This window comes from Melopsittacus undulatus, chromosome 4, assembly GCF_012275295.1.
Source record: "Melopsittacus undulatus isolate bMelUnd1 chromosome 4, bMelUnd1.mat.Z, whole genome shotgun sequence".
Taxonomy (NCBI): domain Eukaryota; kingdom Metazoa; phylum Chordata; class Aves; order Psittaciformes; family Psittaculidae; genus Melopsittacus; species Melopsittacus undulatus.
Window position 1 is genome coordinate 85,862,305 of NC_047530.1, and position 23,689 is coordinate 85,885,993.

General features: G+C 44.2%; 1 protein-coding gene across 5 annotated transcripts in view; it reads right to left on the reverse strand.

Annotated features, from left to right (window-relative positions):
* Window positions 1-17,705: 17,705 nt before the first annotated feature.
* The window catches only part of MRAS (muscle RAS oncogene homolog), a 40,790-nt gene continuing 34,806 nt past the window's right edge, over window positions 17,706-23,689 (reverse strand). For 4 of the 5 annotated variants that reach the window (XM_005153816.3, XM_031053270.2, XM_031053271.2 and 1 more), the window contains one exon: window positions 17,706-21,220. In XM_005153816.3, coding sequence (XP_005153873.1) covers window positions 21,121-21,220 — 100 coding nt within the window. In that variant the 3' untranslated portion in view covers window positions 17,706-21,120. The remainder of the gene's footprint in view (window positions 21,221-23,689) is intronic. The other variant, XR_004549570.1, reaches the window with a different exon arrangement.

Below are 23,689 nucleotides of genomic sequence, written 5' to 3' on the forward strand. Positions count from 1 at the left end.
CTATGAAAGAAGCATAGCTGCTGTACTCACTTATATAGAAATGTAAATTTGGTGTAGCAGTAATACTGAAACAGGAGAGAAGTTAGTGCTGCTGGATTGCGCTAACCTCAGCTGCAAAGTGTACTGGAAGTTTGCAATAAAGCTGCTAAAAACAAAGGATAGAAAAGACTTCTTGCAGTGAAAGCCTGTGTGTAGAGAGCCACTGTCCTCTGGCTGTCTGAAGCCAAAGTCTGAGAGTGCTGTTGGGATAACATCCTAATGAACATGAAATGTTAACGTTTTAAGAAACCCAGGATGTTTCCAAGGTCCCAGTCCCAACTCTGAACACAAAATTAAATAACCTGTCATGTGCTTTAGATAATGCCTCAATTTAATAGGCTGAGGTGCAAGCAGCAGGTGTGGGTATGTTACTCCTCATTAGTCCCCAAAGAGGAGTTGGTGTGAAGGAGAGTGGGTCCAAATAAGAATATGCCACATATGTGAAAATGTGCAGAGTCAGCTTCTACCCTGTGTTTAGCATTGTCAAACCACAGAACTCTATAGAACTAATCTGTCTCACACTGACAACAGAAATGACAAATACATGCACTCCCAATGCAGAGCTACAGCAACACAAGGTAAGCCAAAACCCCAAACCTGCTGTCATGAGAGCAGCTCCTGGGAGATATTTCATGTTGTGAATGTGATGGTGAGTGAGTGGCCTTGAGCAGGGCACAGGGGTTACAAATGCAAGGCAGCTAAGCGGTTAGAGGAAGGTGAGCCTGTGCCAGGACAGATACAACCTCCAATGTCCAGAAGAGAAGACAGCCAAGTTAACCAGCACGGCCCAGAAGATAGGCCATAGCCCAGGCAAGACGCTGAATCATCCAGCCATCCACTTGCTTAAATGACCACTTGGCTTTCTCCTACAGCTGATAGGAGAAGCTGGCATGCAAAACTATAGCCTGGAAAAGAACATGGGCTCCTGGCCATGTGAAAGATTTTATTTGATCCCAGTATGCTCCACAAAACAGCCAAAGCTGGGCATTCAGCCCCATCAGTTGCATTTACCCCATCAGGCGTGGGAGCAAATTGAAAGTCTTAACACAGTGCCATGGATTTACAGAATCTGGCACCAGAAGAGAAAATCCCCAGCACAAAGTCAAGATATGACAAGTCTGTGTAAAGCCTCAGTTTCTCACACATGCAGTCTGTCTCATTTCTGAGTACATACTGAAACATGTTCTCTTCCCTGGAAAAATCTTGCCTCCCTTCTTTCCAGCCAGAGTGTGCAAATGGGTTTCTGAACCTTAGTACATCATTTACTGCTGCCGTAAATCTGGAACAATGTACACTATCAGATGTGCAGTTCTCATTTATAAAGCAGGATTTATGGTTTCACCCCTTAGATCTGCAGATGGGTTTTATTGTGATTTATGCCTGTGTCACAAAGGACCATATATAAGAATTACCTGATGTTATCAAGGGACCTATTCTTTTTGGCCCTTATCTTTCTTCTGAAAGCAGAGACTACTTAATCACTGTTAGCCATATACTGAGTGCAGTGCTCTCTGCGATTTACCCATATCCCTGTTTTCAGTATTATTAACTTGTGATGTTAAGACTAACCCAATGAAATACTCACAGCACATGCTGAATTGCAGCTATATATACAATTTATAAATGGCTCTTCGGTGACCGTGTTGGTAAATATAATTACAGTCTTAAAGGAGACATTACATCAACATTAACTGAATGCCAGCATGAAACTGATGTATGAAAAAGACTCTTTGGGTCCTCTGAGTAAAATAATTAGGTTTCCATTATTATTGTTAGAGGCTACACCTCAATAGCATAAGTTGTAGGGAAAAAATCCTATTTTTGAGAAAAGTGGAAGCCAGATTTCTGAAAGTATTCAGCCATCAAACCACTACCGATTTAAAAAGACATTAAAACAGTACACAAAATCTTGCTTGGAGAAGCAGAAGAGCACCCAGCAGTCTTGTAATACCCCATGCATTAGACTTCCATGATTTTCACTAGAGCTGGGTACCTAAAAGCTTATCAGAATGGCACCTAGGTTTCCCTACAATTCTTCCAGTGCTGACATGCCCTCAGATATTAGGCTGATAACCTGTTCTTTCTTGAAACTAGTAAGTCATAAGCTTCTAGAGGTGTTTTGGTATCTTTGATGGTTAGGGTCTAACCGCATAAAAAAGAAAAGATAACCCGTGCCCCTTAGGTGGCTTTGAAACATCTGCACTTATTGCTAGGAGATGCTGCAGCATTTCAATAGATCTGTTTACTCTCAAAGATACTGATCCAAAACATGAAGCTCCAGCACTGCATCCTATTTTGCAAGGGCTCCTTGGCCATATAGGTCTGAAAGTCCTTTTCTCTGCTATTGGTCCAGGAGAGATGGGGAATTTCTCCACTCAAAAAAAAAAAAACCCTCGCACAAGCCTGCAGTGAGACACAGTCTTGCTGAGAAGAATCTTTGAATCTCCTTCAGCCAAGGGGTGAAATAGCTCTTGGTTTCCTGCTTCTTGCTGATTGCAGCACTAAGAAACAAATGACATGGTTTAGTGGGAGGTGTCCCTGCCCATGGCAGGGGGGCTGAAACTAGATGATCTTAAGGTCCTTTCCAACCCTGTTCTATGATTCTATGAAAATGTGGCATTCCAGCAGCTGTGACTGCCTACTATAAAGAGAAGGGCCCAGGTGTGTTTGTGGCTCCACCTGTACAAACAGGTCTCAGTAGTGTTTGGGCATGAGCCTAGTCTTGGTCTAAAGCACCACAGACCTACCATAAGGGCAAACCTCAAGTCTAATCGCACATTCATCTAGATGAGAGGATAATTGCAACAACAGCCCTCTTTCCCCTTCCATTTTTATCTTGGCAGTAACAAGTACTCCCAGGTAAAAGGTTAGGGCAGAGTACTAGGCTCTCAGAAAGCACCAGGCTGCAAGATGCTACTGCTGAACCTCCTTGCATGTGCCATCTGTTGGCCTTTCCCTTCTGCCTGATGATAGCAGCAGCTATCTGCAGTGCTGTCTCATTTCAGGGAGAGAATTAAAGTGCTTTCAAGTGGCATTTTCCTCCCTGCGTCCCCCAGGGCATTTGTGAGAGCAGCAAGATAGGAATTGGAGGGAGCACTTTCTTACCCCAGGCTCCATGAAGCTTTTTGCTTTGCAGGAGAGGAACTTACAATGCATAGATCCCTGCTCATGCTTTGCCTGCCATGACAGTACATTCTTCCTCTCTCATGCAGAAAAATCCCTTTCAGATTTCTGGAAACAAAATTGGGAATTTGGGTCATCTGAAAGATTGTACAGAGGATGTCAGGGTTTCTTGGAATGGTTCATGGCTTTAGGAAATTACTCTCACAATTTGAGTCCTGGCTATTTTTTACATTCACATGAAGGTTTGTGATGTGCCAAGACTTTGATCTTAAGTGCTGGCACAGAACCCACAGAGGGAGAGGCACTGGACTTGCTGCAAACCATGTGTGGATGTAAGCTGCTGGGAAGTCCTTTTAGGAGCTCAAGAGTGGCCTAAGCCATTTTGTCAGAGGCATTCTTTGTATGTGCCTACCAGGCCAAGCCACTGCAGGGATTTAAGGGAAGGAATGATAAATTTCTGGATTCCAAAGAGAGCTGTAGATGCACATAATGTGCTGAGTGGCTCAGCCTGGACAGGATGGGAGCACTTCTGAGACCCAGATATCTCAATGACTGTAAACATCTGGGGTGGTTTAAACCAGGAGGTGCCTTTGGAGATTACACATGCTTTAAGTCTGTCAAAAGCTGAATAGTGCTTTTTCTGCATCACAGTATTAGATTTAGGCAAATCTATCTCCCTTTTAGGCTTAAATCCTTAAACAGATCTTGTTCATACCATTCAAATTGATTTGGAGAATTTTCTTACCAGTGTGCAACTTCCCAATGACTGTTCCATTTGCTTTCAGGTTGAGAGCCTAAAGCACCCCAATTTAGATTCTTAACTGCTAAGTAATATGTATTTTTATCAAAGCAAGTAGAAGTCTTAAACGAGGTATAGATTCTTACCCAAATCTCAGCTTTCAGCAGCTCTTGTTACATCCATTTAAAAACACATGTAGATAGGAGACGATTTTTTCGAAAGTATACAAATCAACAACTTCTTCAGACTCCTGTAATTCAAACAGCAATTTAAGGACTACAGGATATGACCCATTCCTAATTTCTATTATGGCTCCCTATTTTCTCACACAGACAGAAATTTAAGAACAAAAATCTCAGCCGCAAAGGAGCATCTCAGATAGTGCAAGTGCATGAAAATGAGAAGCTGTAATGTTCAGTGTTTTGTAGCTTTCTAAGTGGGCCTAGAAACATTTACAGCCTTAGCTAATCACATTACATTTGCTTAATTAATGGGAAGAGCCTAAGCTCTCAAGCTGACAGGCTTTGATAGATGAGTACAGCTGCCCTGGCTTTCAGCAGCATGTGTGAGTGCTTAATGGGAATAGGGTGGGGCACAATAGGGGATGCAAAGCCATGAAATAAATGTACTATATGTGAATGGAACTCCCATTCGTGATTACTCTGCTCCTGAGAGGGAGAAGTAGCTTCAAGCTGCCTTTGTGTCAGCTGGACCTAAGGCTGTGCAGATATCTGACCCATCATTGCTGCATGATGGGGATAGCTCTTTCGCTGGCACAGCCCAGGCACATAACTATGCCCCGGGTCACCACCCAGGGGTGGGGGGGCTCTCACCCACTTAACATCCCTTTAGACAGCTTGAGAGAACCTTCTTGTAACAAAGAGTTGGCTATAAACTAGAGCTAGAGAGTGGAGAGAGATTCAGTGGTTTCCTAGGCAGGGAAGGGAAAATCCTGCTGTAGACGACACAGATCACCTGCATTTTCAGAGCTTCCTTTGTACTTAAATGTAAAAACAGCCTTGTCTTGAATTATCTGCCCCTCCAAATTACTTTTCATATACTTGCATACACAAGCCTGAAACACATGATATAAGCAGCTGCCAGGCCAACTGCTCTAACGATAATTGAGCCAGTTGTACATACTTTCGTACATCATACCCCATTGCATCCCACTCTTACTCACTCTGTTACCAACTGCTTCTTGTCTGTTTTCTCCAGGAAACAGACTTTATCAGTGTGATTTGCAAAACACCCTCCAATCCCAGCTGAGGAAATCATATTCTCCCCCATTTCCCTTCCACCACTTTCTTTAGGGCTTTAAGTTGCACAGCAGGGCCAATTAGGAATTCAAACCAGGTAGAAAGTGAATATACAGTAGCAATGAGAGCCAGGGGCATGATTGATGATGCTTATACAAATGCTTATGGCTTGAAAAGCGGTGTCTGGGTTGATTCCAGAAGCTGTGTCTAATTTCAAAAGGATCTTATGAAAGGAAAGAAAAAAAGAGAGTTAGCAGCACATGCTGTAGAAGGCAACTTCCACAGATTATTCCATCCCCAAAAAATCAACCAATTACTAAGAGCAAAGCATGACAGAACTAACAAGAGCTTTTTATTCATACTGATCCTCCTGCACATTAACTGAAATAGGCTTCAGACTTTGTTTCCTTTTCTGTGGGATTCCCAGCAGTTAGAGTTGCATTGGTCTAAGCGTGATTTTAAACTTACACTGTTAAATGCATTAGGAAAAATAGCTTAAGATTCTGAAAACCTAAGTAGCTACTAATGACAGTAAAACAAACCAAGCTCTGTATTTGCTATTGATTCAAATGGATCTGTGCAATTTTTGAAGAAAACGAGAGGTTTTCTTACACCACCTCTGATTTTTACTGACATTAGCTAGCAATGCCCATCTGTGGGTCTGTGCATTCATGTGTAGCTTCGACATAGTTACACCAAACCCCTCAGTCCCTGCCTGTCTTCATCAATCAATGGCCCTTCAGTACTGTCCTGGCACATCTTCTGCCAGCCATGGCAGGAAGGGAATAGAAATCCTATGAAAAAAGCCGTTGACCCAGATTTATCCTGGAAGCCGCCAGGCCCAGGAGCAACAGAAGATGAATGCTGGGTGGGTGTCGAGGAAGCGTGCTGACCTGCCAGCTCTGCAGTGACACAGGCAATGAGCTAGTGGCTATCTGGATGTCTGCCAGCGGGGCTGCTGGGCTTCTGGAAATCCTGGGCACATGCAGAGGGACACTGTCCTCTGTGCAGCAGGTTGGATGCATTAGCCTTCTTCCACATGTGTGGAGGCAATTCTAAATGATCCTGTTTGGGATGCTTTAAAACATACTTTTGGACCCAAAGGAGTCATTAGGATTGTGTGTACAGGCTAACACGTATGGGAGAGCCCCAGAGCCTCAAGGGCAAGTGGATGGGTCTTGAAAGGTGGTTAGGATTGACAGGAGACCTGGAGAGCTGGAGAGCTTTACTAATACTTGGTACTGAGGCAAGTATTTGCACTAATTTGAATGAAGTGTCTATTTTAAGACTGTGGTCTCCAGGGATCCTTGTATATCCACTGGAGAAAGGCTGGCTTTCATGTTGTGTGATCCACAGTGGAGCCTATATTACATGGCAGATGAGCCCATTTCATCCAGCAACTGCAGAGGGAGCCGTGGTAGTTTGGACTCTTCGGGCTCTTCACTCGCTCACCTAAATCAGACACAGAGTTAAATGCTGCGTCTATCCGAGAGGGAGAAGACATAGTGTTTATGTTTGAGCAGATGTCTGAATGGCATAGGACATCCTCTGACCTAGAGACAAGACCTGCAATCCTCACTGGACAATATCCTTATGGTCCACAAGAGCCACTTCCTTCTGGGTCATGTCATCATAACTGCTGTTCCTGGCCTTGTTCTAGCTCTTGGCAGCAGTGTAAAACATGATTTCCCTTTACGAACATGTCTGAATCATACACTGGGTTCTGACCCACACCTACTGCCATCAGTCTGTGTGTGGTGCGAACGTTACATGGTTCAGAGGTGGGTGTATCATCCCTCTGAGTAACATTAACCATGGTAAGACATCCTACCTCTCTAAAAGCTTTTTGCTCCCTTGATGACTACTACTTCATTGCTCTTAAGGGGGGGGGGGGAGTTATCTTTAGCTCAGTACAGCTCTTTAAGTAGGTTTAGGGATTTCAGGGTGCTGGCTGTTCTTTTGTTTTGCAAATACTGAGTGAGCTGGAATCAGATGGGTAATCAGGATGCCTGGTTTAAGGCATTGTTGCATGTGGCAATTCATTAAAAAGCCCCAGGGAATAAGAATGAGTTTTTTATTTTAAAAGCTATAATGTCTGGGACACACACAATGCTCTCTCTTAACCCAGATTTGTCACAGCCAGCTGCTATAAAATGCCATTCTGTGCTGTAAGCCATCTTCAATGTATTGTCATTATAATTGACAACAGATTTTTTATGTTTTTTTTCAAGTGACACTCGAGGAGGATTGGAGGATGACAGCATATGACTGCGTAAAATTATAGTTAGGGAAACATGGGAAGAGCCAACTCTTCCAAGAGAGTTTGTGGCTGTCAGGCAGGGTTTTCATAGAATCATAGAATAGTTAGGATTGAAAAGGACCTCAAGATCATCTAGTTCCAACCCCCCTGCCATGGGCAGGGACACCTCACACTAAACCATATCACCCAAGGCTTCATCCAACCTGGTCTTGAACACTGCCAGGGATGGAGCATTCACTACCTCCCTGGGCAACCCATTCCAGTACCTCACCACCCTAACAGTAAAGAATTACTTCCTTATATCAAGTCTAAACCTCTGCTGTTTAAGTTTCAACCCTTTACCCCTTGTCCTATCACTACAGTCCCTAATGAAGAGTCCCTCCCCAGCATCCCTGTAGGCCCCCTTCAGATACTGGAAGGCTGCTAGGAGGTCTCCACGCAGCCTTCTCTTCTCCAGGCTGAACAGCTCAAACTTTCTCAGCCTGTCTTCATATGGGAGGTGCTCCAGTCCCCTGATCATCCTCGTGGCCTCCTCTGGACTTGTTCCAACAGTTCCATATTCTTTTTATGTTGAGGACCCCAGAAGTGCACACAATACTCCAGGTGAGGTCTCATGAGACCAGAGTAGAGGGGCAGGATCACCTCCTTTGACCTGCAGGTCATCCTCCTTTTGATGCAGCCCAGGATACAGTTGGCTTTCTGGGCTGAAAGCGCACACTGCTGGCTCATGTTCATTTTCTCATTGACTAACACCCCCAAGTCCTTCTCCGCAGGACTACCATGAATTTCCTTTTTGCCCAACCTGTAGCTGTGCCTGGGATTGCTCTGACCCAGGTGTAGGACCTTGCACTTGTCATGGTTAAACTTCATGAGGTTGGCATCAGCCCACCTCACAAGTGTGTCAAGGTCCCTCTGGATGGCATTCCTTCCCTCCAGTGTATCAACCGAACCACACAGCTTGGTGTCACTGGCAAACTTGCTGAGGGCACACTCAATTCCATTGTCCATGTCAGCGACAAAGATATTAAACAAGACCGGTCCCAACACTGATCCCTGGGGGACACCACTCGTTACTGGGCTCCAGCCGGACATTGAACTGTTGACCACAACTCTTTGAGTGTGACCATCCAGCCAGTTCTTTATCCACCGAGTGCTCCACCTATCAAATTGATGTCTCTCCAATTTAGAGACAAGGATGTCATGTGGGACAGTGTCGAACACTTTGCACAAGTCCAGGTAGATGACGTCAACTGCTCCACCCCTTTCCATCACTTTTGTAGCCCCGTCATAGAAGGCCACCAAATTGGTCAGGCAGGATTTCCCGTTAGTGAAGCCATGTTGGCTGTCACCAAGCACCTTGTTGTTTTTCATGTGCCCTAGCATGCCTTCCAAGAGAATCTGCTCCCAGATTTTGCCAGGCACAGAGGTGAGACTGACTGGTCTGTAATTCCCCAGATCATCCATTTTCCCCTTCTTGAAAATGGGGGTTATATTTCCCTTTTTCCAGCCATCAGGAACTTCACCTGTCTGCCATAATTTTTCAAATATGATGGCCAGTGGCTTTGCAACTTCATTCGCCAGCTCCTTCAGGACACGTGGATGATTTCATCAGGTCCCATGGACTTGTGTACATTCAGGTTCTTAAGATGGTCTCGAACCAAATCCTCTCCTACAGTGAGCCCAAGGTCTAGGTTTTCACAGTCCCTGTATCTGCCTTCCAAGACTTGGGTGCTGCAGTCAGAGCCTTTGCCAGTGAAGACCGTGGCAAAGAAGCCATTCATAACCTCAGCCTTCTCCAAGTCCTGTGTAGCCAGTTCTCCTGAAAGTTTCCGGAGGCGGCCTACGTTGTCCTTAGTCTGTTTTTTAGCCGCTACGTACCTATAAAATCCCTTCCTATTATCTTTAACATCCATAGCCAAATTTAGCTCCAATTGGTCCTTAGCTTTCCTAACGTGGTCCCTAACTACCCTGACAACATCCCTGTATTCATCCCAGGCCACCTGTCCTTGCTTCCACCTTTTATAAGCCTCTTTTTTCCTGTGAATTTTTCTCAGCAGCTCCTTATCCATCCAAGGAGGTCTCTTGGCCCTCCTCTGCACTTCCTTCTAGTCGGGGTGCAACACTCCTGAGCTTGGAGCAGGTGATCCTTGAATGTTAACCAAGAGTCTTGGGCCCCCTTGCCCTCTAGGGCTATATCCCATGGAACCATGCTAAGCAGGTTCCTGAAGAGCCCAAAGTCTGCTCTCTTGAAGTCCAGGGCAGTGAGCTTACTGCACGCTCTTCTCACTGTCTTGAGGACCTCAAATTCGACCATCTCGTGATCACTGCATCCAAGACTTCCCTGGAGAGTCACATTTCCAATGAGCCCTTCCCTGTTGGTGAGCACGAGGTTTTATTTTGTGTGTCTGAAATGGGATTAATCCAAAAGGCTCATGGATTTACAGACATTTGTGCTCTCGTCCTTTATAAAACCAAGTAAGCCAGTGTCTGTTTTGAATACACTAGATTAAGATCTGACCTCACATTTTGCAGGGTTTGGGCAACAGACGAGTCTTTGACAGGGCCCGGTGTGCACAGGAAGGTCAGGGAGGGTGGGAAGAGCTGCCTGGGCTGTCCTGGGCTTTCCAGCCTGGTTGTGAATGAGCCCCTTTGGCTTGCTGGGACACCCCTGCCTTGCAGGCTGCTGCATTGTATGTACGGGGAGTGTGTGTGTGTGGATTCCTCCATATTTGTTTTCAAGGTTGAAACAATCTCTTTGTCCCACTTACATTTCAGGCAAACAGTGTTAAACTCCTTTTTGTCTAATTACTGCCCCTCCTCCATCTAAAAGGTCTCCACTCATGCAACTGAAAGAGACCCCTCTTGTTCAGTGAAGTCCCTGCTCCCATGCCACCTTACAGGCACAGCCTTGTGCAGCAGGACCACATTTTAGATCCTACATTCAAAAAGTCTTCAGCAAAGAAGAAACATTAAATGTACTAAGTCCTAGACAGATGGAGAGTCATCAGCAAAAATTGAAACAGAATGCTCCAGAAAGGTGATGCAATGAAGAAAGGCTCTTATACCAGCTATGGTGGATAATATAGAGGGGATATAGAAAGGTAGTGATGGAGGAGTAAAGGCAAAGAGAATGAAAAGCAGATAAGTAGAAGGAAAACATGAAAGGAAAAATTATCTGAGTGCTGATTTTTGGAGAGCTGGCTTACTCTTGAAAGCTGCAAAGTACAAATGCTCTGCTTGAAAGTAGCCTGCATCAGCAATACAAAGCATTTTCTCTGTAATTTAGTGAAGATTCCAGATTATGTTGTAATGGTCTGCCATAAGTCTCTTAAGCCACTATACTGAGTGTACCCTTAACTGCAATAGTTTTATAAGGGTAGAAGGTCAGATGGACCACAGTCCTTCTGCAAACCAGGCCTCTTATTGTACTCAGCAGATACTACTTATCCTAGGTCTTAGATATTAAATACATCTCTGTTCAGTTTTGTATAGCAAAAATGCAGAAAATCATAAAGCCATAGAATGGTTTGGGTTGGAAGGGACCTGAAGATCAAAGTTCCAAACCCCCTGCCAAGGGCAGGGACACCTTCCACTAGACCAGGTTGCTCAAGGCCCTGTCTGACCTGGCCTTGAACACTGCCAGCGGTGGGGCAGCCACAGTTTACCTGAGCAACCTGTTCAAGTGCCTCAGGACCCTCATAGTAAAGACCTTCTTCCTTCTATCTAATCTAAATCTACCTTGTCCCAGTTTAAAGCCATTTCCCCTTGTCCTGTCACTACATGCCTTGTGAAAAGTTCCTCCCCAGATTTCTCGGAGGCTCCCTTTAGCAAATCCTCTTTGAATATAAAAATTGTCGTAAATAGGTTACCTCTGAATGTCACTGTCATTTTTATATGGTCTTGTATTGCTAACCCCAGTGAAGACAGGCTCCTTGAGAACCCTGTGCAAAGCAAAGAGAAAGGTGATTCTTGAAGTGCAAGAACTAGCAAGGTTCAGAGTGCAGGCTAATAAAAATAAAGTTATGATGTTGAAAGAAACCCCTCACACCCATAAACAGACAAGTGATTGATTGACCTGCATAAGCATCTTTCTTAGGAAGATGTTACCAGATGAAGACAGGAATAAATTACGTAGCAGAATTGAATGTTTTAAGGAGAGGTCATTTCTTAATTGAAATTGTCCAGTAAGAACAATGGCTATGAGTTAAGGCATAATTGCAAAGCCACATGCCTTTTGTATGAATAAAGAAGAAGTTCACAGCTTTTCTGTCAAAATGATTACTGAATTTCTGTCAAAATGAGTACTGAATTGAAAATTATTGCTGAAGCTGGCATTTTTTGTGGAGCGTGTCGCGTTTTACAGAAGCACTTTCCATTTCTGCTGCTAGAAGCCTAAGCAGTGCAAGGTCCCAGCCACTTCTTCCCCTCGTGGTGTCTAACTGAATAATATCTGATTTATACTTTTGCTTACTTGATGAAAAGTCAACATTTTTTCTGCATTTCTCTCCATTGCCCCCCTCCCCCTCTCCTTCTCTAAGAAGGGAAAAGCAGAGAAATAAAGCAGCTACAGATTACAGCCTCCCAGTACCTCTGAATGGACAATGTGCTTTAGCAGTGACTGAGGGCTCCTTTGAAACCAACAATAAAAGCATCTTTTCTGTCGAGGAGCACAAGGCTCGAAGGGGTAAGAGACTTTAATGACACCATTATCTTTCAGGCAATTAGGACTCACTGGCACAATCCTGCATTGGTACAGGGACTGTTTTGTGCACAGACTTAGTGAAACGTAGACTGCTGAGAATTCAGGAACATCAAAAATTGCTTTTAATTTCAAACCACCATGGATAAAAATGTACTAACACAGGCATAACCATAATTCATGGGCATATTTTATCTTCTAAAACATATGCCTGAGAACAGAGGTCTCCCCTCCTCCCATCCTGTCCCCACATACACGGGCTAAGTATGCTTATCCTTCTGCTTCTCCCCTAACACGCTCCCAAAAACGGGTTTGAGCCTGCCAGCTGTGTGTATGTTCATTGTGTATTATATTTCAATGACATACCCTAAGCCTCTTATGTTCAAACAAATGTGCACTTAACTGTTTGTGTGTTTGTGCCACTTTATAAGGTAGGAGGTCAGCCAGTTTATTGCTGGGCTCCTCTGCGAGGGCGCTGTCCAAGAATTTTAATGGAGTTTTCAAAAGCCTCCCGTTATGCAAGGTGCTCTTAATGGAGAGTCCTCCTGCCTCTGAAAGTTCCTTCTTGTTGCTAGACACAATGAAAGGCAAGCCATAATCTCTGTGGAGAGTGCCCAGATTTTTTCATGTCACAGTGTGTAGCTGGGATGCAAAGCACGGTTCCCTCCCCTCTCCTGCCACAATCAGGGGGATTCATTTCATTAGTTTAGAAAGCTATTTCAGAGGGAAGGGGAGGTTATGTAGGTCACCGATTCATCCCTGCTGCCTTGCAAAGAGAATTCATTATGAAATTTCACTTTAATTAATGCAATGCACCAGCTCTTAATAGTATTTCATCAGGACATCTGGTAAAAACACATTAGCTGGAGCTTAATGTTAAGGCATAATTGAACAGGACTCCTATTGGAGCTTGGGTTTTGCAGTATGTTTCACTTCTGCTTCTCCTGCAAGTTGACGATTAAAGGAATTGTGAGACTCCCTCATCAGAAGTTGATGGAGCCTGATCCAAAGTCTTTTTGTCTCGACAGAAAGGCTCCAGTTAACATTTACAGACTCTGAAGTAGGTCTTGGAAGAATGACCCAACATCAATTTACATACCAGGTAGTACTGGTACCGCTGATGATGTATAATCTTGAATATAAAGTAACAACTCCGGTGTTTTATTCCATTTGTGTTTGAAAGGCCATGCTCAAATTGTCTTTATAAGCCATTTTCTTTTGGCTTAACTTAGAGCTTTTTCCTGTTCTAATTTTACCTCTGCATAATTGTATATTTTAATACTTATTCGATTATCTGCCCAAATTAATGTCAGCACAGCAGCCTTCCAAAGAACTGTATTAAATATTCACATCCAAATGGGATTTTTTCAGCCCTTTGTTTTGTAATAATCTCCTGGAATATAAATTTGAACTCACAAAAGATTTTAGTTACTCAGTAAGTACCACATCATGATTATTTAAGTCTAACTAACAAGTGAAAAAGTCTTTGCAAGATTAATACATTTAGAAAAAGTTTGTGAACTGTCTGAAATCTTCTGTTTGATTTAAGGCTGCCTCTCCTTCTCCTTTTCTTTTTTTGGGCAAGTGTTTGAAAAGACAGTAACAGTAATAATAAAAACATCAGCCACTAACACAAGAGCAGATGGTTTAGTTTCCCTTTTACACTCTCCAGCAATTTTTTCACTATTGGTTTTAGGGCAATTTTACTCCCAACCTTCATTGAGAAGTGACAAAAGGACTAATGTGAGAGAGGTTTTTCTTCTGTTTAGTTATTGAGTTCTTTTCTGCACCAATAGGCAAGAGAATGGGACAGGAGGGGTCTGGAAAGGCATAGTGTACCCTCACTGAAAACCCCAGTGACTTCTCAGTGGTGCCCAACACCTGGCAGCACACACATGAAGGGGTCCCAAGGGTGTATTGACCTCCCTGGTCATGCCATGCACCATATGGCTGGCTGTGTCCAAAGGACCCCATGCTACCCATCCTGTCTGTGTTTGCTGCTGGACATTGTCACAAAGGGCAGGCAGGATTGATGAAGACCACTGGAACAAGGCCAGCCCATGAAGCAGGTAAGGCCATCTCTCAGATAAAAACCAGCTAATCCTGATACCATGTGAAGACATAAAGAGATTACTCCGGTCCTCATCTGGTTGATGCAGGGGGTTAATTTCTGGGAAGCAGCCCAAGTGCCCCAAAGAGATGCTAAGACCTCCTGAGACAGCCTGACAATGAATCTGACCCTGTCCTTGAAACTCCATGCAGTAGACACAAATCCAAGCCCACACCATCAAATTCAAGGCACCAGCCTCTCCCCAGGGAGGAGTACCAGCTCTGTCCCACTTTTACAGAGCCTGTGGTAAAAGCAGAGGAAAGGCAGCTGGGCAATAAAAGATGCTGTGCTGTAGCCAAAACAGCTCTCCAGTGATTTTTCAACGCTAGAAGTCCCATACTGGTCACGATACGAGGAAACCTAACTGAGACCACTGTTAGGGCTGAAAAAGCCTGCAACTTGGCATTAGTTGGCAATAAAACACATGGGCAGATTTCCTCCCTGTGGCACTGGTCAGGCTTGCGGTAACCCTGGTCCAAGAAGCAGAAGCACTTTATTCAGCACTGGCATCGGTAACATCATATATGTATGGCCATTTCTAGAGGTCCTCTGGAGGCCAAGAGGAACAGCCAAACTGGCATTATATAGCAGCATTTCTTTGCTGTTGCCTTAGGACAACATTGCCAGAGGACCTGTAATTTTGAAAACAAGTGGTAGCTTCTGCTCCTTAGAAACTTGAAATAGTAATTTAGCTCTTAGCTGTGGGCTCACATGGCTTACACTTGGTGCTCACAGGTTTGTTCAACCAGCAGGCCATGGCTGATACAGTCACTGGTATCAGGGACTCCATGGGAAAAGCAGGATTCAAAATTTTGTTCTGTAAGAAAACCAAAAGCAGTCCAGGTAGGCCAAGACTTCCTGAGGAAGAAGAAACATGTGGGTGCTGCATCACAGTACATGATCTGAGAGCTCAGACTGGGCATGTGGTCAGGTCCAGGAGCCAAAGAGGAGGGATGCAGGCAAAATCTTGGATTTGCTCAATAAGAGCAGAAGCAAGAGGAAAAGAACTTTGTGAATTGAAGCCTATTTTATAATGCCAAATCCTCTGCAAATCTAGATAAGAGAGGTTGTGTGGTCTGTGTTTAAGACAATCTCTGCTGAGAAGTCAGCCCAGCTGAAAAAGTCACAAGCTGGTCCATGGACTGCCACATATAAAGGTGTTACTGTGTGGCTACTGTGACAGCAGCTCCTCTTGAATACAGTAATCAAGCCTAACTAGCCTAAAGCAATCAGATATTTGGTATGCCTCTTTGCATCTCAATAGCCCATATCCCCTTAAAGCAAGAGTCCTGGCACTGTGGACCTGCTGAAAGGCCTGAGCACATGCTCGTGGGGCAGGGGTTTCTTTTCTGCAAGACTTCTTAAAGCTGGAGGGAAATAGCTGTGATTTGCCACTGTGGTGGGAACTCCCCCCCTCCCAAGCCAGAGAATGCCTCTATGCTGCTGCTCCTTGTCTCTTCCCATCATGGATCATGACATGCAGAGTCACCTCCCTGCTCTGCTCTATTGCAAGCAAATCCCATATAAACCCAGAAACTCTGTGAGATCATCTATGAAATATTTATTCCCCTTGCATGCAAGTGGAAAGGAAGCAAAAAGCCTGTATACTATTGATGGAACCCCTAGTAGACAAATATTGAATTATGTACAGCCTAATTGTGCAAGTGATACTCATGAGATCACTTAGGCTGCAAAATGCAATTAATACATTTCACAAAATTGGTGACTTCTGCTTCAGACGTTGTTTTGATGCATTGGCGAGTCCCTAAAATACATGTAAGATCACTTTGCAGGAGAAGAACTAGAATATCCACAGACACATGGAATGCCCACAGAGCTTTTTCAGAGTTCTGCTATAAAATAGGACAGTTTGGGTTGGAAGGGACCTTGAAGACCAAAGTTCCAATGCCCCTGCCATGGGTAGGGCACCTTCCACTAGACCAGATTGCTTAAATCCCTTTCCAACTTGGCCTTGAACACTGCCAGGGATGGGGCAGCCACAGCTTCTCTGAATAGCCTGTTCCAGTGCCTCAGCACCCTCCCAGTAAAGAATTTCTTCCTAATATCTAATGTAAACCCACCTTCTTTTCAGTTTAAAGCCATTCCTCCTTGTCCTATCACTAGCTGCCTGAAGATACACATCTAGAGACATTTCAGATGCTCAGGTGAATCCTACCTGGCTGCTAGCTGTTGTTCCAGAAGGGCACAGATCTCCTGTAGGTCTTGTGTTACATCTGAAACTCCCAGACAAATACCCTGGATACCCCAAGACATCTCAGATGGCATTAAATACATATATGCAAGACACTGAATTGAACCTATGTGACCACTGGCCCTAGCAGACCTCCTGGCACAGGAAGCAGTGACCAAGAACTACAACACTCCCTGTGCTGCAGCATCCTGTGTCTCCTTATTACTGTGTAGCCTGCTGTGTAGCTATAATGCAGTACTTCATACATGTACTAACAGTCCTCCTTTCTGCCCAACCCACAGCAGGTGGAGTAGATTAGTTACTGAACTCATAGAACTCTGATTTCCAGACACAGAGCTTTTTTGTCCAGTCCCAAGTACACAGACTGATGTGGTGGTTGTCACAGACATTTGTCTATTTTTCTAATGCCAAACATCTCTTGGACCCTCCCTCTTATTATTAATAAATACATACCTGAACCCTGACACCTAAAGTTGCATCTCCTAAAACACTTATATTCTGTATTCCTCATTATACTGTATTCCTGGCAGAGCTCTGGGGGTACCGCCTCCTTCCCAAGCATTTCAGCAGCATTTAGTGACCATCCCTTGAAACCACTGGAGCTGAACAAGGCTCTGGGCAGTCTGCTTTGGCTTTAGGATGGCAACAAGCACAGAAAAAATAAAACGGAAAGGCCTGAGCCAGTTTTACAGTCTGTCCTCACTGGGCTGAATAACACCCATTTCCTCTCAAGACGAGACACATCATGTATGTCTAAAACCCTCAGCCTATCCCAATTTACAAATTCTAGTACAGCTGTAGATATAAAGAGCCAGCCAAAATTAATTATGACAGATTAAGGAACAAAGCAACATACTGCAATGGCCTCTTGTTAAACTGAAACATCTGATCCGAAAAAAGCAATTTCAGCCCCTCCCTAAGCTCTTGCTTGTCTTGTTCACCATCTCTGGCATTTTTCTGCTGATCAGCATCCTCCGGACATGGTTTACTCAGATGTACCCAAGCTCTCATTGAGCAGCTTTGCCAGTGGCCTGAGACAGCCAAGAAAGCAGGTTTGTAGGGAGCCCACCTCCTGCAGGCCTGCACAGGTGAGGTTTGTTCCTTTGGTTTTATTATTATCAGCCTTTTGTTCCATTTAGAATTGCAGGCAGAGAGGGACAATTAAAGCCTCTGCTTATGATAGAGGAAAACTTACTTATTTTAGCCAGGTACTTTTCCTTCTCTTCCTTCCCACCCCCTTTTCCCTAAATGTGAGACAAAGGTAGACAGACAAATTAATTTACTTGCACAATATACACCATACATCTCAAAAGCTGGTAAGAAAACAAGGCAGTGTCTGTGTTATAGGCAGAAGTACCTGAGGGAGGAAACAGCAACATGATTTACCTGAAGGCCATGGTACAGATGGGAGGAGATCCCAGGTTGGGAAAGTGGTTACACCTTTACAAAACAAAAACTTGTGTAGCTTAATTTTTTTTTCTGTTTTACAAATATTACTCATAGTTTAAAATTAAAAAAGTAGGCCATTTAGTTATCAAATACAAGAAAATCTGTCAGGTTTTACCCCTCTTTTCATTTTGTTTGAAAGTGTATATTGAAACCAAGCTAAGGGTATGGCCAGCTCTACCTCCTAAACTCTTGTTTAGTAGAAGAGGAACAAGATTGCTCTGAGACGAGCAAATGCAGAGTTACCCAGGGGCTGAAGATATTAGGTCACTTGGACCATCAGCTCTTTGGAAAGTGAGTGCCAGCTGCTGCCTTACAGGATGCTTCACCAAACTGTCTCTTACCACAACAAGGAAGTCCCTGTCCACTGGATGCTCCACAGAATAAGCCATCCACCAGCATGGTTGGTGCTTTCCTTAGTGTAAGAATCACCAGCTGGTGGGTGGGTGTCTCACAACCCAGGTCTAGGTGCTGTATACAGCAGGGAAGGTGCTCTCGGTTTCCTAACAGCTCTGAATACGAACGGGTGAGTTAGATGGCAGTCGGCTTTGTACGCCTCACTATTTTGAGCACCCTAGACTTGTTAGAGGTGTGATCCCTGTTGGAAAACACTCTTTGCTATAAACACATTGGTGAACATAGAAGAAAATGGTCAAACCTTCCCCATTTGCCTTTACTATCTATCCTTTCGGTTGCTGGTCTGCTCCTTTCCTCTCCTCCCCATTATTCTGTAATAGCTGTTAGTTGCTGACAAAACTGAAGAAACAATTAAGATATTTCAGAAACAGCAGATAATTTCTCACATGCCATGCTGAGTACCCAGCAGATGTGACTCAAGATACACACATTCTGTTTTTGGGCAAGTATTCCCAAGGGTTTAGATTAAAATAATGAGGGGCTTCAGTAGAAATCAGGTTATTTTTAAGTGGAAGGTCTCTATGGGGGGTATTAACATGCCATCATCTTGTGTGGCGGATCCCATAGAATTTTTGTGTGTAATTAAAGAAATTAAGCCAGTAATCTGGCTAGACAGGGATTCAGGTAGGAAAGTGGTAACGGGGGTTACAGCAAATTGGGTTGGTTGCAAATATCAGACACCTTCTGATTTACTAGATGGTTTCAAGGCAGAACAAATAAGATGCCTACAGGGAGCTATTTACCCCCAGAAGATTGTAGCAAGTACCAAGAGCCAAGATTTGACCCTAATGGTTTTGGTCATCACAGTTCAGCCGACTGGGAGAAATGCTGTAATGGTCTGCAGTCAGATCTCAGTTGACACAGGGTGTTGCAACTTTACTGAAGCATTTGGCCCACATCCAATGTAAGAGTCCATGGAAGATGCTTCTTTCCACTGTCCCCCTCCTTAATCCATTCCCAGCATCTGTCATCACACAAAAGGAGATGGAGGCAGTGAAGTCAGCATTACAGTAAGCAGCTTGCTGAGCCAGCTGCAAACATTTGCCATCTTCTGGCCACGATGAAGACTGGACAATTTGGAAAATGTTTTCATTAGCCTCACTCACCTGAAAAATAATCAGCAGCCAACTCCCATTTCAAAAGGTGGCCTGGCAAAGAGTCAAGAAACAAGTGGTGAACAGGTTGCAAAGACAAACAATAAATAACTTAGTCTGTGATGATCCACCATCTTGAACGGATCTTCAGTTTCCAACACCAGGGTTTTCTCAATCAGACACATAAATCTCAGGCATTCATACTTTACCGATATTTTAAGTCATGCCCATAAAGCATATCTAAACAAGATTTAAACTGATGAAAAGCAAGTTGTTACTTTTAAAGGAGCTTGATGACCCTGTGAATGGAGCCAACAGCTTCAGTCCAGCAGATGACAATCCATTAAATTAGAGAAAAATTTGCCACCACAATTCTCAGTGCCAGGAGAGGTGTGAAAGACAATGTGGCCCTTCCAGGATGTGCACAACTGTATTTCTGATGCCACAGATGGTAGCCTGAATGGCTGCAGGTTTTTTGCCTTGCCTTTTCATAGGCCATAAAGATACTTAACCTTCACTGTTTTCAGGGAGACATTTTAGATATAGCAAACTTATGAAGAGACACCTCCCACTTGAATAATTTCCAGAACACCTCTTCCTTTCACATCACTAACTCTCAGTGAGAGGGAAAAGAAGAAATAAAGAAACATTGAGCCAAAGCCCATAAACAGATTTCTCTGTGTGTGCAAGATGAGCCTAGGAAAAGCAAAACAATTCATCTGCCCAAAAGTGGCTTTACAGGGAAAGGTTAAGGAATAATAAAGAGGGATTTAGATTGCACCACTTTACACACATTTGTGAGGGAGAAATTCAACACTCAGATAACAAATTCAGTTCAGGTTTTGCTTCCTCTTCTCCCTCCCCTTAGAGATGACATATCCTTCCATTTGTAAATTAATTTAAATACTTCCAGGTTAGCAAAATGTCTTAACTTTGACATGCCCCAAATTACAAAACAGAAACGAAATCTCTTGACAAAGGGTAAGAAAAAAAATATAATCCAAGCCCAAACCTCCTTTCCTAAGCTGGAGTTTACGGTCTGTGAGCTGGCTGCCCTCCAGAGTCTGACACAATGTCTGGAGCACACAGAGCAGCTGGAATTAATTTTCTTCCTCCAAATCTATGCACTTTCATATGAAGTCGTGTTTTGGCACTGCCGTCTAAAAGAGAGTTCAGTGCAAAAAATCTAACCCCGGCTGTGTTTCTTTGCAACCCAACACTCACTGAGCAAACAGCAAAAAAGGAGAAGAGGACGAAAAAAAAATTAGAGAAAGAAAAGCCCTTTCCCTTCCCCCACACATACACAGATGACTGTACCAAACAGGGGGGCTATTCATGGCTGTTCAGAAATGGGTCACAAGGAGAAATGTTTGCAGATAAAACCAACACTTCTTTTTCTTTTTTCCTTCTTCCTTTTTTTTTTCCCTCCCTTTTTTTCTTTTTTAAATAAACATCATGGAGGCCCCTGGAAGGCGCTGGGGATGTTTGAGAGTCAAGGTCCTGCTGATCCCTTCCGCCTCCCATTTGCACAGCTCCCACGCCAGCCCCGATGCGTAGTCCCCTCTGCGGGGGCGCAGATCCCATCGAGCCACCTCCTCCAAGTCCAAGCCACTGTGGGGAGCTTGGGGGGCCATGTGGGCATCACACTGCTGCTCCTCGCCTGGGTTGGTGGTGGGCCTGGGGGGAGGAGGGAGGCATCCAAGGCACTCCCAGGCGGTCCCGTCACAAAATCACGCACTGGAGTCTGTGGGAGCCCGTGGCTCTGTCCCCTCGCCATTTGGTCTTTTTCTTCTTCTTCTGGCTTTTCTCAGGGATCTGTTGCCTGTTTTGGGAGACAGACAGGAAAATAAGCAGATGAGACACAAGGCTGTCTCAGACATCAGCATCCTGAGCCCTCAGCAGCCAGCAGAATGGCATCTTGGCATGCACATGTATATCTCCATATACCCTTCCATCACCATGTGGCTTTTCATGCTATACAGGGAACAAGACAACTGCCTGAATTTTTAAGGAAAGAGAAAAGAAGCCATAAAGAAACATTAAGGCTAATGGCGGGGATGTATGTCCTACCATGACACTATGCCTCTGGTTGCCCTGGGTGAACTGCTGCCTCCTCCCCTGCCAGGGGGCTGCTCTGGGAAACAGCAACATCATCCATCACACTGCTGCTAGTGCTCATTAGGGAAGAAGATGAAAGAGATACAGAGTGCACAGAGAAATAAACCCTCCTGGAAAGATTTGCTTTCAGCCAGCATTGCCCTTAGCCAGCTGCACTGCTGTGGTCTTGGTTATGGAGGGGCAGCTAAAAAATAATAATGAACAAACAGAATCTGCTGCCAAAGGGGCTCTGGCCTCCTGTGAAAGTTGTGAAGAACACCAGAGCATGGAGGAGGAGCTGAGCCCTGAAAGATATCCCTGGCTGTCTGAAGTCACAACCACCCAAAACAGGCAGCTGAAAGCACTGGCATCTTCCATAGATCAAACAGTGTCTGAACCACCAACCTGAGAGTTTACATAGTTCAAAACCAGCCTCTTTGCTATGTTATATGCCGGACACTAAACTGAGTGTCTAAAACAAGTTATCCAGACCAGGATGAGACATAGCTGAGGGACAAATCATTATGGCTTTAGCTGGCGTTTTTCTTACTGCTTCAGCTCTCAAATGTTTGCAACCACCTGAAAAATTCAGCTTTGATTAGTAAGATTTTTTTTTCAGTGAGTATGGAGGCTGGAGGCATGAAAATCATAAAACTTTAAAGCTCAAATAAGCAGCCACAAGCTGTTCACAATGTTCTGGAACCATTTTAGAGATCCAGAAAACCACATCCCACGCCTGATCAAGATCTTTGCTGTGACAGTCCGTCTGTATGCACTGCTGCAGCATAAAAGGTGTATCCGGACATCTAAAAGATCTATTGGGTGAACTCTATCACCCTCCTCCTTTCTGGACTACCTCTAAACAAGGGTTTCCTGCACAAAGCTAAATAAACTGGGAATCAGTCAAGTGCAAGGAGCATGAACAGTGCCAACTCTGAGTGAGTGTCCTCACCTTGCAAATGCACATGGGCTCTGAGGGGCCTCTACATTTGCAAAGCACTCCAGGAATGCCACAGTTATTAGGGAGCTGTAAATCTACATGATATTTGGAAAAACTACTTAAAAACAGAAAAGCAATACTTGGTAGGTGATGGCATCTGATGGCTGAGGACAGTCTGCAATGTCCAAAGACTAAGTGAAGCTGTTTTGTGGCAAATGACTGACTAAATCACATGGCACCCCTCTTCTCTGACTTAACCAGAGTTCCAGCTGTTGTGAACATCTCTGGTGTCTCTAAAGCTATGGAGAGTTTTATCTGGCTGGCAGTGACTTTCATGGTGACTACTCAGGGAACAGGGTGCATCACCCATTTTTGAAATTATGAAGTGCAATTTCAGGACTTGAATTTAGTGATGTGTTATTACAGAACTTCTTTCAGACTGTCTGGAGATGTGTTATGTAGAGATAGCAAACAGAGCCTCACCATCTTATTTTGGCTATGTTTTTTTCCCCCCAGAGTGGAATAGATGGTGGCAAGAGCTCACTGTAACACAAAAGTAATATCTAGCCAGCCAATGCTGAGTTACAGAACAGTTGGGAAATAGTTTGGGACATTTCCAGCTCAGCTCTGTATTCTCCGAAGACTTTCTGCCCCCTGCTTTTGAGACATGTGGGAAGAGTGGGCAGTACCATCTGTTTTTGATGGAGGCTGACTCGAGTCTGTGCTAAGATATTCACAAGTACAAATACACTGTGAATAAATGCCTCATGGTTTAATTGCCGAGAGAGGCACTTTGACTGCATGGTGGGGAAGAGCATGATTTCAGCTCAGCACCCTCCCAAAACATGAAAAATGATGGCCCAGAAAAATCTGGTGCCAGAAAAACAAATCTCAGAGAGATTTGAGGCTATCAGCCGAGACGCCAAGATGTGCATACAGCTCTTTTCCTGCAGGGCAGCCAGCATTCTGGAAAGCAGTCCCTCCCTGCCGGCAGCCAGAGCAGGGGTTCGCCCAGAGAGCAGGCGTTTGCCAAAGCAAGAAAAGGCATCCCATGCCAAAACTGGGAACAAGTCTCTGCAGTCTGAGGAGGAAACCTGTGGCGTAGCCATTAGGTCATGCTGCTTCTCACACAAAGCTGCTTAATTTTTTCCATTTAGTGAGCAAAAAATGTTACAAGTCACCTACAGCATTAGACTATTGTAGAATTTTTTTGCCAGTCCCCTTTAACCTCTGGCAACATGAGACCCTGAGAGG